This window comes from Aulonocara sp. 'chitande type north' Nkhata Bay, linkage group LG19 (assembly GCF_057382095.1).
Source record: "Aulonocara sp. 'chitande type north' Nkhata Bay isolate Kocher_YH1m ecotype deep benthic linkage group LG19, A_spYH_male_GT1.1, whole genome shotgun sequence".
In the NCBI taxonomy this organism is placed as follows: domain Eukaryota; kingdom Metazoa; phylum Chordata; class Actinopteri; order Cichliformes; family Cichlidae; genus Aulonocara; species Aulonocara sp. 'chitande type north' Nkhata Bay.
Genome location: NC_141362.1, coordinates 11,053,959 through 11,072,513, shown reverse-complemented (window position 1 = coordinate 11,072,513; position 18,555 = coordinate 11,053,959). Strand labels below are relative to the sequence as shown.

General features: G+C 47.9%; 2 protein-coding genes across 11 annotated transcripts in view; both read right to left on the bottom strand.

The window, feature by feature from the left end:
- The window catches only part of pxdn (peroxidasin), a 35,353-nt gene extending 28,261 nt beyond the window's left edge, over positions 1-7,092 (bottom strand). For both annotated transcript variants that reach the window (XM_086273698.1, XM_086273699.1), the window contains exon 1: positions 6,712-7,092. In XM_086273698.1, the coding sequence (XP_086129824.1) occupies positions 6,712-6,875 (164 nt within the window). In that variant the 5' untranslated portion in view covers positions 6,876-7,092. The remainder of the gene's footprint in view (positions 1-6,711) is intronic.
- Positions 7,093-12,569: 5,477 nt separating this feature from the next.
- myt1lb (myelin transcription factor 1-like, b) overlaps positions 12,570-18,555 on the bottom strand; it is a 106,327-nt gene continuing 100,341 nt past the window's right edge. For 7 of the 9 annotated variants that reach the window (XM_086275955.1, XM_086275953.1, XM_086275956.1 and 4 more), the window contains 4 exons: positions 18,231-18,334; positions 17,345-17,488; positions 16,730-16,792; positions 12,570-15,048 (listed from right to left, as the gene is read on the bottom strand). In XM_086275955.1, coding sequence (XP_086132081.1) covers positions 14,908-15,048; positions 16,730-16,792; positions 17,345-17,488; positions 18,231-18,334 — 452 coding nt within the window. In that variant the 3' untranslated portion in view covers positions 12,570-14,907. The remainder of the gene's footprint in view (positions 15,049-16,729; positions 16,793-17,344; positions 17,489-18,230; positions 18,335-18,555) is intronic. The other 2 variants (XM_086275958.1, XM_086275960.1) reach the window with 2 other exon arrangements.

Genomic DNA, 18,555 nt, shown 5'->3' with positions numbered 1-18,555 from the left:
TTGAAAATCCAAAAGCTTACACCTGAAATCTGATCAGTTCCACTGAAGAAATCTACACAGGGTGCATTCTGTTTAATGAGGGCTGAGCGCTGCTTTACATCCTACCAGGGCAGACATGAGGAAATATACCACGTCTAATAATCCCAGAAATTATTCTTTTATAGTTAATGTGTGAATATTAGACCATCACCTCTAGTCTAATCAAACACCTGCTGCTGTTGTGCTGTGATGCATGTGAGAGTAAATGTAACGGAGACTTGAGGACAGGCATAGTCTCAAACCAAAGGTTTGCTCTGCAGCTCAAAGACAGAGCCGTGAGGGTCCACGAGGAAAGAGCAGGTACGGTACCCACAGAGCGCTCTGTCCAGACACGCCGAGGCCGTCGCGCCTACACCGCCCCCAGCTGTGAGGACGAGGAGGAGGGGGGGCTACGTGCTGGATCAGGCAGCTCTCCTTATAATGAACTTCTGTTAGGAGGTCTGAAAAGCTCATATCGTACATGCGACCCCGCCCTCAGAGCTGCCGATGGCTGTGAGGTCGTTAACTGGACCGGATTTAACGCGTCCTGCTCGGTGGCTGTGTTATTCTGGCTCAGTGCGAGTGTGTGCCGCTTTCATGGCTGGCATGACTGCGGCTCTTTGTGGAGAAGGCTAAATAAGGTCAGCAGAGCTTTGTCTGCGGGTGTGTTTAAAGCATCAGCTGTCGAGGCTCAGCTGACCAGAATGTCCTGGAAGGACGGGAGGCGGTGAAATCAGCCCCGAGGCCCCGACAAGCGCTCCAATGCAGCGGGAGGAGACAGACTGAAAGCTGGCTGTCCTACAGCTGGATCGTGTGTTTGTGTCAGAGCTCGTTCTGTCTGCAGATCTGTTAATGAAACCCTCGTGAGCGCCAAAGCCCGACGCTGCCCATCCATCATAACCACAACCACGTCTAATCCCCACTCGGAGAGAGGAGGCAGCTTTGCAACGTGCACGTCGACGCTGCTTCTGATTTTATCTGTTTTGATTTTATATACTGTTGTTTGTTTGTTTGTTTGTTTGTTAACTAGTTAGTTAGTTTATTTGCTTGTTTTATTCAATTTTAAATCATGCTTTTTATTTGTTCTTGTTTCTAATGTCTCTGTAAAGCACTTTGAATCACCTTGTTGTTGAATTGTGCTATACAAATAAACTTGCCTTGCCTTGCCTTGCTTCTGCAAGCACGAAAGCAAAAACCTCAATTGTCTCAACACAATCAAACAGGATGTAATAACTCGCCCGAGGAGCACGGCGGTCTCTGGAGCCGCTCGATAGTTTAGAAAGAGGAGAAACCGGAGAAAAGCAGGGGAGGCGAGTGAGTCAGTCCATAAAGGGGGAAATTACAGTGCGGAGCACGCTCAGTAAACAGTGTTTGTAGACATGCGCTGCAGGCCGGCCCAAAATCCACACGCAGCATTTTAATGCTATTTGTGGCAGAGCTGATTTAATGAGTCAGATAACAGCCATTACGGTCCCACGCCTCGAGGAACCGGCAGACAGCAAGGCTAACTCCCACACAACAGCAAGTCTGAGAACGGCGTCCCAGGTCACAGATAAAGGGAAATGAACAACAATGGGAGCAAAGGCAGGGAGGCGTGGAAAAAGATCGGCATTTCCCACACAGAGGCTCACTCAGACACTCAGGTACACAAACACAAGTGCAGGGAGGCAAATCCTGATCTCATCCACTGCTGAACTTCTAAGTTTGCTCCCATCAAACGACCTGAAACACTCAAACAGATCCATGTATGCTACACTGCACACAGCCTGTCCCCTCACATCACACCAACTCTGAGGGAACGACTAACGAGCAAAACAGCAGGAACGAGGCAGAAACACCGACTCGGCCAATCACTGCAGCTGATATGTTCATCCAGCCACCCGTCCTCTGACAAGTCTCTGAAAGTCGCTCCTCTGACCCTGACCATCGTCGGCTCTGCTCGGTTCATTCTGAGCGCGCTCAGTAATCAGAGGAGATGCTGGGATGACCTCCAGCAGGTCTGTGGTGACCCTGGATGGGTTGGTATGGAAACCGAGCCAGTTTCATGGACTAATCAGAATTTTTCTTTGAGATTTGTGAATCATTTCCACGATAATGCGACTCACAGTTCTCTCCCACAGTAACAGGAAGTCATTGTGTTTGCTGTGATCCGTTTGACATGTAAACAGTCAAAGACACGCAGGAAGTGAAGCACGGTGTTCCTGCGAAGAAAGGAAATCAGTTCACAGCTTCACAAAGACCATGAACACATGAGACCAGGGCCTGCAGCAGGTGGAGGTCTGGCACTGCAGCCAGGTGAAGCCGCTGAGCCACACAGGTGAGTAAATGTGAGCCTCCGACGTTCTCGCCCGTCTGGCTGCACATCAGCTGCAGGAGCAGAAGCCGAGCGGTGTGAACGGGGCCGACGTGGCCGGCGTCCAGATCACAAACACGAGGCAAAGCCAATTATCATGCAGGACTTGGTGGGCACACAAACCCAGACAAAAGCAACCGGTCCTGTGTGAAAGTGCGGCGTCTGCCCCGCAGCTGCTGCACGCACCTGTAATCTGACCCCAGATCAGGTCACTCAAGGAACCTGCAGCTCGTCTGGCACCGACTCGCAGACCTGCTGGCTTTTTATTTTCTGTTCGCCTCTTTAAAGCTCTGACGCTGAGCTGGGAGGATTTCAGGTTTCTATGAATGTGGCGTGAGCCGGACGGCGAGCGGAGCTGGCTGCCTCCCAGCTCCTCCAGCATCTGAGGGCCACGTGTGCGCCTCACCATGCTCGACGGGCTCTTCGGCTTTGCATGCCGAGCTGCCAGCGGCTGCCGGGCCTGTACGAATCACAGAGTTAAACGAGTACATAACGGCCTCCTCGCAGAGCAGGAGCTCCAAACATGGCCGTGACATTTATCTGGAAAACATCCCGCGTAAGGCTGGATGTTGAGTTCAGCCTCTATGCATGCGTTACCTGTAGCAGGAGGCCACGCCCCCATGATTTTAAATACCTGAAAGAATCACTGCAGCCTTCAGACTCCAGTCACAAAAACAAGAATGTGACCTGTCACAACATGTGAGCTGCCATGTTTGGCATGTTGGTTTGTGTAGTTACAAAAAGATGTAATGTGATTACAGTTACAGCTCCCTGCAGAGAACTAAAGCTGGGAGTAAAACACATCCTTCAGCCTGACGAGGCGTCTGGGCACACGTGCACTGACCGACACGCTCCCCACACAATCCACAATCAGCCTGCGTGTTCCAAAACAGCCAATCACAGACGTGCACCATACGGACCCACTGATGAATCGCGTGGCTGCAGGTGGGGGCCCAGCGGAGAGCCCGGCTGTGCAAATGTTTGTTCAAATTAACCAAAAATCCAGTAAAAACAAACTCCAATAATAACAGGAAGTTCAAAACTGCTTTCTAAGTTTAAGGGCGGAGTCCTGCAGCGCGGTGAGAGGCGAGGTTAAACCCTCAGCGACTGCAGGTTTGTGCCCCGACACGAGACCCAAGGAGTTGGTTTGTATCTCGGCCGGTCGGCCTGAGCGAGCAAAGCTGTGGGGATTTCTGGCTCTGCATTCCACTGTGCTGCCGACACCGAGCCCCACAAACCCTGACTACAGCACATTCCAGCGGCCGCGCCGCTGCCCGTCACGCAGGCAGATATCGGGCCGTTTGGGGAGAGGACACTACCAGTGTCTCAGCCCCGTGACACGAATGCACGCCGAGCTGACTCACAGCGCACATCCCTGTGTGAGCCACTAATACCGAAAACAACCAGTTTATACCCCATGTTGGCAAAACAGGACCATTTGTCCCACTGCTGCAAATCCCTGAGAAGATGTGCAGAGACCGTGAGTCTCAAACAGGCGTCCACAGAGGACACAGCTGACAAATACACACAAACCTCCATGTGTGGAGGCCCGAGAGCCAAACAGGAACGCTGCGGGCACAAAACCAGGACGGTCTTTGTGTCGTGACCCAGATTCAACAAGACATTTCACACAGAGATCATCTTTCCTCTTCATAAAGGAAATCAGCACTTTGTATTTATCTCAGTTATCTTTGTCTAATATTAACATTTAAATGTGACAAGTATGCAAAAAACAGCGCTGCACGCTCTGACGTGGCTGTGACATCATCGAATCAGGCGGGCCTAAACAAACAAAGTCAGCTCTGCCTGATATTTACATGACATCATCAACTTCAGCTTCTGTGACTCTAACATCATCATCCTCCAGCTGAGCCCACACCTTCACACCAAGCAGACCAATCGGTGCTGGGAGGAGCTCGTGGAGAGCGACATCATCTCTAACAGTCACTCACATAAACACGTGAACAGCACGTGTGCTGTTTCGACTAATCACAAATATCTGAACAGAGCTGTAATACCAAGGTAGTAAAGGTTTAGCAGGACAGACACGGGCTGACGTGAAGCATCATCTCCCACCTCTGTGATATTATCACTTTAAATTCCTCCCACGGCACGCCGCCAGCTGGACTCGGGGGCCGTTCCTGTGGAGCCACAGACGGAGGTCAGAAAGAATCTGCAGCAGCTGCGAGCTCGTCCTGAAACCACCTCACAGCTCACGGTAGAAACTGTGAAAGAGTTTCAGATGAAGGGCTCGTCGCCTCACACGCAGCGGTGACGATGACCGGTGCTGAGCATTGAAGATGCATTTACACCTCGACCAGCAGGCTGAGATCAGCGCTTGAACAGGCCTTTCATCTGTGGCCACACACATCCTCCTCCATCCTCCTCTGGGGTATGTGGGCAGCGCCGCCGCCGAGGGCTGACGGGCAGGGAACGGCTAATTCTGGCACGCCTGGCTGAGTTGCCCCCTTTGTCCTGGATGAAGCTATTTATAGTGCGGCGTATGACGTGCCCGCTTAAAGACAAAGGGGCCACATGTTTGGGACGGACAGATGTGGAGCTGTGTGTTCTCCCGCTGAGCCGAGCCGCTATGACATGCTGACCAGCGCATGCCGGAGAATTTCCGTCCTTTCATGGCAGAGGAAGAAAAACATGAACAACAAAAAGTTCCAAAGACAATCAGAGAAGGAAGGGGAGGTCACTGAGACGCACTACGCCACGGCGAGGACGCTGTGGGCGTGAGGGCCTCGGTTTGGGAGAGGTCAGCTGACCCAGGCTGGGAGTCGGTGCTGACGAGGCCCGCCACAGGGTCAGAGCTCACTGTGGAGAAACGAGCCAACACGAGGAAGGGCAGCAGCGCTGCCGCTCACAATCGTCTTCATCTTTCTTTTACTCATCCTCGCCGCTCTAACGTGTCTCTGAAACGCCACGAGGCGCCGCACGCAGACGCAGCATCGTGACAGCATCAGTGGTTCTCCTCCAAACACGCCAAAGCGAGCAGATCCAGATGTGCGAGGCGAGGCTTCCGTTTTAAAAGCAGAGGGAGAGTTTGCGCCCCCTCGCTCGCTGAAACTCTCTCAAGTCTTTGTCTCTCCGCCCTCTCCATCCTTCTTCTGTGGTTTCTTCTCCTCGGACGCTCCATCAGATGTTGTGCTCCTTGCTGAGGCTGTAAGACAGTCGTGCTTGATGCAGAGATTCTGAGACCACCTGTTTCCTGATGCCCGGTCACAATGGCCGTCAGAGCGTGGAAAAACGTCCGTGCTCCCGATGTGCAGTCTGCTTCCAGCGTGGCTCTTCTTCTCCACACTCGGGCTGAGGGACGGCTGTCCTCAACCGAACAGCGAGGAGCTGCTCGGTATGGCAAAACGTCTGATTCAGGTGCATGCAGAGACCATGATTATAAACAAATAAATAAACAATCAATAAACAATAAACAAGGAAGAACTGAACTGTCACAGAACAGCTGGGCAGGGAACAGCTGGGCAGGGAACAGCTGGGGAGGGAACGCCCCCCCCAGAGGACTTTTTAGCCCAATACTCTGACCCAAACCTTCCTACCCGGCCTGAAGGTCGGGCTCAGCGTCAGATACGAGCTCAGGCCTCAACAAAGCCCAGAATGAAAGCACAGCAGAATAATCACATCTATAACTCACATATTTACATTTTCAATAAAAAACTGAAGCAAAGATCTTTGACGTCACAGCTAGAAAACGACCACACCCACCCGGACATCAGCTGACCCCCACCCTCACTGTGTTTATCTTTCTCATATTTATTTTATATTTACAGTGAACAAAGCGTCAGAGCTGTTCTACTCAGAAAAACTATAAATCACATAACTGCAGTTTTTGGAAACGTCGCTGGGACAAATATGAAGAACACAAACGGTGCGAGACCCCTGATTGGCTCCGGTGTACAAATGCAAACACACAAGAAGCAAAAAGCAACACCAGGATCTGCTGATGTGTCCCTAAAACACCAGCTGGGACAGTTTAGGGGGACACAAGCCCCAGAATCTAACTTCAGCTTCATACCAGCTTGGTTGGACCTCTTTCAAAGACCTGCAGGCTTCCTGTGACCTCACAGATCGACTTTTAAGGTGGATCCATCGGATTCCTCCTGAGCTCAGCCTGCGGTGTCCTGAAAGATTTCCTCTTCTCCAGCTCGGAGACCCTAAAAGCGCCTCTCCTGCACTCTCTGATCCCCAGAACCTGCAGCAGCACGGCTCGGTGTGCACACGTCCCCCTCCACCCTCACTAACACTAACTCGGACCGTGTCTCGGGCCTCCCCCTCCGCAGGCTTGCGGATCGAGCCGCTCTCCGCCGGGAGAAAGTACTCACAGGATGGTGGTCTGCGGAGAGACCGCCGGCACCGTCTCCAGGTTCAGATGCATACATCTCACCGTGGTCCGGAAACACAGGCAGCGGCTCGGACAGCACAGGCCGAACCGCCGAACCGCGCAGAGCAGCAGCAGAGAGGAGAGCAGCGCAGCCCGCAGCGCCATTTCTAACCGAGCAGAGCCGAGCGACCAGCTGCCCCCTCACACACACAGACACACACTCAGAGAGGAGGAGGAGAGGCAGCACACACACACACGCAGGCTGGAAGCTCGCAGCCCGGCTGTCCTTCTCTGAGCGGAGCTCCTGAAACAATGAAGGAAACTTTCTGAAGTTTCACCGACCAATGATTCTGAGCAGGACAAAGCTGCAGTTTCTCTGCCCACCGGCAGGGGCAGCAGGGAGTCCGCCCCGTGCACTCGCATGTTAGAACTTCACAGCAGAAACAAACATGTTTACAGCCGGATACACACACAGTCCTCCCGCTTTCTTCTAAAGGAGATCATATGCAGCAGTACCATCGCTCAGCGAGCTCACAGCTCCAACATCCCTGCAACTTCTGTTGTAGCAACTTTTATATTGTAGCAACTTTTATGTTCCAGCAACTTTTATTTTGTAGTAACTTTTCTTTTGTAGTAACTTTTATGTTCCAGCAACTTTTATATTGTAGTAACTTTTTAAACCAACACTGTGTGCACGAAAAGACTTCAGCATGTGGAGACAGTCATTCATAATCATAACTGTATTTGTACAACATGCACACACAGAGCTGCAGAGGAAACACGAACAACAAGGCAGCAGGTCAGGTGTTGTCTACACTTCTCTGCTGCTGATCTTCTGGACAAAAGTCTCCACTCGGGTCTCATCAGTCCAAAGGATGTTGTTCTGGTGCAGCTTTGCAAACCCAGGCTGTGCTGCCATGTTCTTATTAAAGGAAAAGGCGTTCTCCTGCAGGGTCAGTTTTTCTCATTGTGCTGTCATGAACTTTGACCTTTAACCTGCTGACTGAGGCCTGTAGAGTCAGACGGGCTCTCAGGGTTTTTCTTCCTGGTTTGAACTGGGACGTCCACTCCCGAGGCTGAAATGATGATGATGGTAAAGGAACATTTTATTTTATGATATTAATTATAGTTATGATTGAAAATATGGCGTTGAATCTGTCCACAGTTAGTGGACACCCGCTCTGTCAACCATAAACGACACATTCATGTCATTTCCATTATTTCTATTCATCTTTGTGTTATCGGCACAGTGAAGCAGCCACAGGTTAAACGTTTGGCTTTGTTGACATCTGCTGGAAAATTCACGAATTACAGCACATACCAGCAAGTAATGACGTCACTATCTTCAGTTATTATTACGGGTGTTTTAAATGTGTTTTTATTGAGCTAATATTAATTATTTTCTGATTTCCACTCATAAATCCGCTCTTCCAAATTATGCATGTTCATATTAAACGTGACTAAAGTTCCTAATAATGAGCTCAGTGTCTGTGCAGTGATCTCTGTGCTCCTACAGCCGAACAGCTTTATTACTTTTCTTTCTAATCAGTGTTTTTTCTGTTCCGTTTTTATTAGTTTCAGTTTTACTGTCCTTCATTCTTCGTTTCTTATTTAGTGGCAACTCAAACAAAATTCCACAGTAAGAAGACGACGTGGAGGGTCCTTCAGGACCTTAAAGCCTGCGACTGAGGGCGTACTTCCCCTGTAATTAAAACGTCAACTTATTTCATCTGAAATGACAGTATAATTATATTTACCAACAAATACTTTAACAAGTGTGCACTAGAAAAAGGAGGTATAGTTCAGGTTTGTACAGGAAACAAAGAAATACTGTGATTTAAGTGTATAAGTAATTTTATGTAGTACTATCTTTTCTGTGGTTTCCAGCCAAGGAGACACAAATTATAGTGTAAGTAATTTTACTGCTTTGCGTCTCCTTACCTGTAAAATACCCAGAAGTTAGACAAGGTTCAGATGCTTCATAATAAGCCCTGTGATGAAAAAAGTACAGCATACATATGATATGTTGTTGTTTTTTTGGTTAAATTACCAGGAAATTACAGAGTACCTAAAACCTGTTACAGAAGAATTTGTGTCTCTTTTCCTGTAAAACACCTGAAGTTAAGGGTAACTTAGAATTGCTCATGCACCTCGTAAATGTACCTACAGTATCATTTTTTCCTTGACTCGTCCCATCATGCCTTCTGTCTGCCCACTTTTTAACTAAACCCAGAGTTTGGCTAAAACATGACCAATCATTATTTCCACAGTTTGGTTACAAGCACAGTGTCGCCACCAGCTCCAACCTGGCCAAGGAGCTGGAGAAGAACTCCCAGACCAGCTTCACTTACAGCAGCAACAAACCGCAGGGCCGTCGCTCCCAGAGTTCAGAGACTCGGAGACACGAGCCATGAAGGATGTGGTGGCACGACTTCACAGCAACATCAGACCTTTATTTCTAGAAAATCGATAGCTTGCGTTTGAATTTCCTCTTTTTTGTTTCAAAAGTTTCCTTTGCTTTTTATTTCCCTTGAAGTGAAACGCCTCGGTTTAGTTCCAGTCCAGTTTCAGTCTCTAGAATAACCTCGCAGCAGGAGCATGGTTTCTCCGGGCTCCGTGAACTTCCCATCAAACATTAAAACAAACGTGTCTGTGAGTCCAGAAACACTGATCAGGTTTCAACTGCAAAGATGAAACACTGAAGACAGCTGAGTTCCACATCAGACTTCTGATCCTTTCTGCTAACATGTTTATCTCCAGTAAAGAAGCCCCACCAGCCTGACAATCACACTTTATGTTTCTGAGGGGCAGCCAGTCTTATCCAGTCCGAACTGTCAGGTGGAGCTATTAGCCTGCAGCTAATGTGAAACAATGAAACTCAATTTACTGTGACAGTTTGAAACAGCCCTCACTGTCAGCTGCAGGCTGACAGGAGCACAGGAGCCAAATTATCCATCCACCCATCTCCACTTATCCAGGGTCAAGTCTTTGGGAAGCAGATGAAGCGCAGAAGCCCAGACCTCCCTCTCCCAACCAAACTTATCGGGGGGAACAGTCAGGTGTCTGTCCTGGGTCGACCCCGGGTCCTCCTCCTGGTGGGTCACACCAGAACACCTGACCCAACTCAGCTGGCTCCTCAGCAGGTAAGTAGTAATAAAAGGCAAAATTACTGCATGAATGATTCACCTGGATACGTGATGGTCAAAAAACAACAACAAAAAAAAGAGATAGTTTCCTAAAAGTATGTCTAACAGTAATAACTGTCATGTGATCATGCTACCTCAAACTATCAAATCAAGGTCCTAAAGTAGCCCGTAGTATGGATATCATCCATCCATCACTTCTTCTGCCCCAGCTCAGAGTCATGGGGGCCTGTCTTAGCTATCATAGGGCAACAGGTGAGGTACACCCCAGACAGGTGGGTGTGGCCAGCAGCTGAAATTTAGCAATAAATCAATGCAATATTTACACATTACAGTGTAGTAAAAAGGGGACTGTTCAAAAACAAACATACATATTACTAAACAAATGTTAAAATTCAAAGATAAACGTTATGATTATTTACGCTAAATAATAATATTAATCCATTTTATTTATAGCACCTTTAAGACCCTCAAGGTCACCTTACAATAGCACAGAACAGTAGAAACAGTACAATATAAAAATACATAAATAAAATTTAGACATAAGATAAATAAGAAAAAAAAACAAGCATGAAAGTTAGGGTAGGTAAAAAATGGAGATTCATGAGGTAGAGCATAAAGTATAAAATAATAGAGTAAACACTATATTTAGCTGGTTGGACTGCCCCCTCAGAGGAGGGGTCGCCTTATCTTAATGACCTTGTAGTACCATATCACCCTATTGGAGCACTTCGCTCTCACACTGCAGGCCTACTTGTTGTTCCTAGAGTATTTAAAAGTAGAATGGGAGGCAGAGCCTTCAGTTTTCAGGCCCCTCTTCTGTGGAACCACCTTCTAGTTTGTACTGGAAATACGTTTGAACTAGCTGCGATGCTACAAGCTCAGGCTGCTGGGGACTTCCCATGATGCACCTGTCTCACATCTTTTCACTGTGGTTACACACCAAAGCATACGTCTGCTTCTGTCGGAAGTCACTTCCTGTTAAAAGGGAGTTCTTCTTTCCCACTGTTGCCAAGTGCTGCTCAGATTGTTGGGGTCATCTCACAAGATAAAGCATTCTCAGACGATAGCTGATATGAGCCGGTGTTATATCAATAAAACACAGCTGAAATAAACCTGAACAACGAAGCCGACAGTGAGTCGGTCCACACAGACTCCCATGTTAAAACTTAAACACATTGCTTTGGTACCTACAGATAATTTCCACTTCATAACACCTGTATGGGGGGGAGACTGTTATAACCTACCTGTTTGCATTATTAGGGGTGTGGCTTCTGACTGACAGGTGGACAGAGAAACAAGCAGCTCTCTGTTAGGTTTCACCTGAGCTAACTGGAGTCCCTGAACTGGACCTCTTGAACGTGTTTGTGTTGTTGGAGCCTTTCAGCGCATTTTTAATGACATCATCTGACCAATAACACGGCTGCTGTGAGGTCACTGTACTAACAGACCATTCATGAGGTCTCAGTTTCAGCTTTGGTGACATTCTTGGATTTTAATTGGATGTTACTGACCATGGAATGTCACCTCTCTGGTGGGGAAGGAGCCTGAGTTAGTGCGTGAGGTTGAGAGGTTCCGGCTAGATACAGTCGGGCTCACCTCTACGCATGGCTTGGGCTCTGGAACCAGTCTCCTGGAGAGGGGCTGGACTCTGTCTCAGTCTGGAGTTGCCCCTGGTGAGAGGCGGCGGGCTGGGGTGGGTATTCTAATATCCCCTCGGCTTGCTGCCGGTACGTTGGGGTTCTTCCCGGTGAATGAGAGGGTTTGTTCCCTGCGCCTTAGGGTCGGGGAACGGGTCCTGACTGTCATCTGCGCTTATGCGCCGAGTGGCAGTTCAGAGTACCCAGCCAAGTTGCGGAGGGCTTTCACTTAGGTGGCCTCAGAATCTCTTCTCTGCTTTTCGCGGATGATGTGGTTCTGTTGGCTTCATTGGGTGAGGGCCTCCAGCTCACACTGGAACGGTTTGCAGCAGAGTGTGAAGCAGCGGGAATGAAGATCAGCACCTCCAAACGGACGCTGCACCGGTCCGTCGTGGAGAAGAGGGAGCTGAGCGTAAAAGCGAAGCTCTCAATTTACCGGTTGATCTACATCCCTACCCTCACCTATGGCCACGAGCTGTGGGTAGTGAAAGAACGAGCGGCAGAAATGAGCTTCCTCCAAAGGGTGGCTGGCCTCTCCCTTAGGGATAGGGTGAGAAGTTCAGCCATCCGGGAAGGGCTCAGAGTAGAGCTGCTGCTGCTCCACATCGAAAGGAGCCAGCTGAGGTGGTTCGGGCATCTGACAAGGATGCCTCCTAGGTGAGGTGTTCCAGGCCCCGGGGCAGACCCAGGACACGCTGGAGAGATTATATCTCTCGGCTGGTCTGGGAACGCCTTGGTGTTCCCCTGGATAAACTGGAGGAGGTGGCTGGGGAGTAGGACGGTCTGGGCTTCTCTGCTTGGGCTGCTGCCTCCGCGACCCGGCCCCAGATAAAGCGGATGAAGATGGATGGATGGATGTTACTGAGCACTGATTAGCAGGTATGTGTGTCTGTGTGAAGCTAGCGTGTCCAGATATGGTCTAGAAACAAAAACAACAACCTGTGGTGAAAACACACAGGAGATGATTCAACTTTATTCATAAAGTTTACGACATCATTTCCTGACGCCCGTCGCGAGCTGTAACCCGTCGAAGTGCTGCAGCGTCACACGAAGAACACAAAGAAATAGTTTCCAGGTCTCTGGCAACACATTTGTCTTTATTCTGAGTTTAAGATGTGTCAACATCCAGCATGACAAAAATTGTACAAAGTTCACAATTTATAAATGAAATATCACAGCAACTTGTGATCTCACACATTTATAGCAAAATTAAAATGTCAACAAATCCATGCTGTGTAGTACAAAAATAAATCAAACTTCAGTTCCACAGAGAGCACAATAGTTTATACAAAATCCTGTCTTTGTTGATGGTCACTGAACTCAACCTCCAACTAAATCAGCTGGCTCCGACTAAATAATAAACTCTGATGAATTCACAATAGTTTCTATGAAAGGTTCTAAATATGCGACGACCTCTTTGCGTTCCCTATAGATAGTCACAGATACTCTTTTTCAGGCTTGTTATTTATGTCCCAACGTCAGATGAGCAGCCGGTTTGTGCTTTAAAGTCCCTCCTCCATGTTCACTGGTAATGAGAATTAATTCAAAAACTGGTACTAGCTATTACTCTACTGAAGCGTTACTATATTGGCAAAAAGCTGCAGACACGATGCTGTGGAAAAAGGCGTACGCAGTCATGGATGATGGGAAGCAGAGTCCCGAGAGAGGACGGTAAAGTACAATAGATGAGATTCGGTCAGGTGAACGACGACGAGCACCGTTGGCATTCGCTCTCGAGAAGGCAAATCCTGAACGTGAGCGCTAACGACTAGGACGACTAGGAGAAGGGAGGGGCGCGCACAGCGGCGTGGCCCCATTATTTTTTATTCAAACCTCGAACTGATTGACTATTTAACCATTTGTACAGTGATTAGATATAAAGTGCTGCGGGGGATAACTTCATCTTCCTAAAACAGAGCAAAAATGGCTGAATGTTTTTACACTCGATAGTAGCCTACAGCTAACTGCTATGGTTTGAACCAAGTCCCTGTTCTTCCTCTCTCAGTGGTACGAAATCCGATCGTGTGCCAGAGAGGTCACCTGGGAAATTGCACGCCGCCGTACGTAAGGATAATATCTTCAAGGACAAGTGCAAATAGTCTACTGGCACATAAGTGGGGACAGTGACCCTGTAAGTCCCGCTGTCATACTCTATAAATACTCTTTACAAAACCCTCGGAAACCCTCGCTTCAGGCTCTCGGGTACTGCTTTTAGCTTCTGTAAGAACATCAAAACATGGAAACGAAGGTGTCCCTGTGCAAAGTCGTACAGAAAAAAAGTGGAACTCATATACTTCTGCTCCTAAAACTCCACGTCCAGGTTCCCTCCTCCTTTTTTAAAAAGACTTTTTGTATTAAAAGATTTGTATAAAAATCAATATTTTACATTACAGGCTATATTAAAAAGATTCCTGTTACCCCGCTATGCTTATAAACAAGAGATTGCATATACCCAACCAACGTTTTTCCTTTGCAGATTGCATCGCCTCCCTGCTAGAAACCATAGTTCTGATATTGCAGAGACGTTTCCCACACGAGTCTCCAAATTGAGCAGATTTGATAGCAGAGAGCTCTCTGTAGGTCTTTTCTACTAATTAACGATGAGCATGTGAACATGACGCGTTCCCCTAGGACTCAATTGGCTCTCCTAGGTAACGGGATTTCCACCATCGGGTTTCCGTGTAATGATGTTTCCAATAGAACTGTTCATACATACATTCATACAAACATCAGGTCAGTTTCCTCTCCGGGTTCGTTTACAGCACCGATTTTAAAAATGCCCCCACCTGCAGCTGCACGTCTTTTCTTTAAAACAAAGCACAAACTTTTCTCGAGCATTGGCAGAAAATAAAGCGATCCGCAAAGCCAGTTCTTGTTCTGGAACAATCTACACGCAAGAAGAAGAAGAAGACGAAGAAGAAGAAGGAGGAAGAAAAAAACATTGAAAAGTCCAGAATCATCCACAGGAGAAAAATCCTCCTCCATCGCTGCGTTTCGCTTCCACCGTCCACCTTTTTTTCCATCTCGAATGCTTCGTGGCCACGCGTTAAAAAGAGCTCACGTTCCGTTAGCGTTAGCTTACTGTTCAGAAATATACACTAAAAATGTGCATACATGAGCAGCTAGAAACATACATGACACTATGTGAGCTCATATGAAAACGTACAAAATGTGAATGTCCTCAAAAACCGATTCTCTCCCTCACAGCGAGACCCAGAAAGAAAAGAGAGAACGAAAAGCTCTTCCTACACTTAGAGCCTCGCAATTTTTTCAGAGAACAGAATTTAGAATATATAACACTTTAGTGCGCCGGACCGAGGAGATCAAACCATCGCTGCCTGTTTGTACGTGGATTCTGATTCGCCGCCCACACCTGCGGCGGGAACAAAAAGTCTCCCTTTGCTGATTGGTTGATTACACCTGGATCCCTTGGACGGCTTGCTTGATGTTTTCCAACAGTGCTTTGTTCTCGGGGCTCTGGTACTGCTCCTGGTTTGTGTACATGTCCGTCAGAGTGGTGACGTAGGCGTCAAAGTTCTGCTCGCTGATTGGCTCCTGCAGGAAAACAAAAAGCACCACATGGACACCGTCAGAGGCAAAAAATCATCAATCACTACAAACTCCATGTTAGAGTAAAACGCTGTTAACTCAAGGGCCGGAGTCCTGCAGGTTTTAATCTCACCCTGGGTCAGCACACCATCACCAGGCCTCTGGAGAACTTCAGGACATGCTGAGGAGGTCCTTTATCCATTTAAACCAGGACACATCTAAAACCTACAGAACCTGGAGCTCCCCACCCCTGTGCTAAAGCATCACTGGTACATGAGCACAAACAGAAGGAACACGGACACGTGAAGTACGGAAGCAAAGAAATGCCAAAACCACTCAACGCATCACAGACAGCTGCACACGCTCACTGCTGGACCTCCTCGTACATACGGACCAGGATGTGGATCCAGCTCTCCGTCAGACCTGTTCCTCTGCTCTTCGGTCCAGTTCTTATGTCATGTTCATACCTTAGCCTTTCCCTTCATTCAGACTGGCTTCCTGACAGTCGTTTCTCACTGAGATCATGTCTGATCAATCCAGATCATCTCTCAGGCCCTCTGTCAGGTTTCTGCTTGTTCCTCTCGTTCTTAAAGACGGATCATCAGCTAACTGCTCTTTAGGAATCACCTTGTTGGTACAAAAATACTGTTTTAGAGTCGGCTAAAGAAACAGGAACAAGTGTTTGTGTGACAGGCTGCTGGTAACAAAGTTAGGTCAGTGTTAGTTAATGATGATGATTGGGCAGAAGGACTGAACTCAAAGAAAACGCTTCAGAAAGCAGAACTGTTGCTCATGAGCACTTCAAAAATGACAAGAGTCCTGCTCTCATAAACAATAAGTGGTGGCCCAAGACTTTTGCACAGTGCTGTAACTTCCTGTTCTTTGTAAAGCATGACAGCATGAAGACGTCAACCTTGTCATCGTTGCGTTGCAGGACACATCACTGGATGAAGCTCTCAGTCAGTTTAGCGTCTGCACTCATGCTTTAATGACATCATCTCCTCGCGTCAGCATCACGAGGATCAGGTGACGCTGAGGTCGAGAGGTGGCAGAGGTCCCAAATCCTCCTGCGGGCTGTTGATGATGGTGGAGTCCAACACTGGTTCCTCCAAAGTCTGTGTCCAGTGAGAATTCAGAGAAACTCGGGACCGGTCTCTGCAGGAACTTTTCCTGTAAGTCCGTCACATGAGAATGAAAGCTCTGTGGTTTAATAAATGAACAGCTCAAAGATTAGCGGGAGACTTTGTGAGTCCTTTCAGATGTTTCTTTCATGATGGAAAAAGCTGTTCGGGAGACTCGTCCATTGTTGTAGCTCACATGGCTGAGAGACAGACTGTTTCAGACTTCCTAAACTCTGAGACGCGGTGCTCTGACAGGTTTGGAGTAAAATCTGTGCCGGCAGACACAACCTGTGACTCATCATTGAGTTTCTTCCCCAGAACAGTTCGGCCGCATCGGCGCATCTCAGTCGGACACCGGAAGCTAGAGTTCATATATCTGACAAATCAACCAGTTCAAACTCGGCAGCCAAATGTTTCTGAAACCAACATTAAGGATTTAGTGCTGATAAAGAGTCACATTAAGGTGTTTAATCACTTTTCTTTGCTTCCATAACAACAGAAGTGCGTCAGACACGAAGCAGAGTGCAGCAGAGTGCAGCAGAGTGCATGAATCGCTGCTCACTTACTTGCTGGTGCATCTGTAAGCAGCTGTTAGTCCTCAGAGGCGGCTCTTTGTGCGTCAGTGGTTTCTGGAAGGAAAAGAGGGACAATCTCCTTTAAAATCCCTTTGAGAAACCAGTCTCACAATCAAACACTAGATGGCAGTATTTAACTGAGAAACAACACGAGCTGGTTTTCATTGGTGATTCTGCTGCAGTGCTGTGGACATTTTTCACCAGAGGAAATGTTTAAATGTAAAAGTTGATTTTATAAAATGCTCCAGTTTCACTCGTTCCTCTGTCAGCGAAACGTGTTCGTTAAATAAAAGGATATGAGAGCAGTGTGATTACCATGAAACACTTTTTTAATCACTGAGAGCAAACAGATGAACATGTATATAAACGTACACTTTAATTCCTCCTAAACAATTAAACTAACAATAAAAGACAAAAACCTCAATATTTCAGTTCATGGAGACGCTGAGAGAAACTACCACTCCCCTTCGCTGTTTGGAGAGACAAGCAGCGTCCCACACTTCAGGCTAAGCAGCATGCACATTGGGCTGAGCTTAAATACACAGATAATGCTACGGTCAGCTTTAATCTGCAACTTGCTGGCTTGCCGTTCCTGGTGGCCCTTACCATATGAGGGAGCTGGACATTAGCTAAACTGTTAATCAGTGACTGGCTGAGGTTGGCCAGCTCATGCAGGAGAGATTCATTTTGCTGTTCAATCACCTTGTTTTCCTCTTCTATGGACTTCAAGTTGGACTCCATTGTTGTGATCTGCAGAGAGGGACGGTGCAGAGTTAGTGCACAGCGTCACGGGCAGCTACGCACCACTGCAGGATCGGCTCATACGAGGTGTGACCAGAAAGTTCTGCAAATCCACCTCGACAGCCTCCAGGGCTGAAAAACAAGCCGCAATTCCCCCAATGTCCACAGGAGGCGTAGTACCATTTACGCATTCATGCTACTTTCTGCACGTTTGAGGCTCAAGCTGCAGCGAAGGATCTACAGGTAGGAGGCCCAGGGGTGCACAAGGAGACGACCTTGAAGGGAAGGCTAAACGTTAATCAGGCGTGTAATGTTGGTGTTAAGCCGGGATTTGGTGAGGACACCTAAACAGTCCAGCCTGAGGGAGCCTTTTGCTTCTCTTTAATTTGGCCTCCAGTTCAGTGGTTTGCTGACTGATATCTGCACACGCAGGGGGAGGAGCTACGTGAGACGTATGTCCACTTTGACATGTGTTCCCCTCACTTCAAGATGATCGCCACCCCTTATTCTAGCATACCCACCTCTAAGTATTTGCAGGTAAATCTTATTAGATTGTCACTTCAAATTACACCTTTAGTTGGAGGCAGCATTACAGGAGGAGGTGCTCAAGGAGCTGATCCACTTCCCCAGAACCTTTTTAGCTCCGCCTCGTGACCTCATAATCTCCATAACAACGTTTGGCTTTTGAGCTCTGAGGGGCGGAGCTGCAGAACTTTACAATCACACCCGGTACAGACAGGAAGCGACTCACCTGTGTTCTGAGTTTGATCATGTCTGCTTCCACTTGTGAATTCGATTCACTTAAGTCTTTGATTTCTTCATCCAGCTGTTTGATCTCCTCGTCGTGCTCCAGCCCTGCACACAAGGAGGGACTCTCAATCACACGAGCACCTTCTGTGTGGAATAATTAAAAAGTGTGCCGGACGCTCGGCGTGCGACCGCCTCCACCTACACCGCGTCAGCTCGTTTAAGCTAATTAAGACTCAACAACCTCACAGACACATTACAGCAAACCCAGCCCTGTTCCTCGGCTCCCCTCATTATTCACACCCACTCTCACACACACACACTCCTGA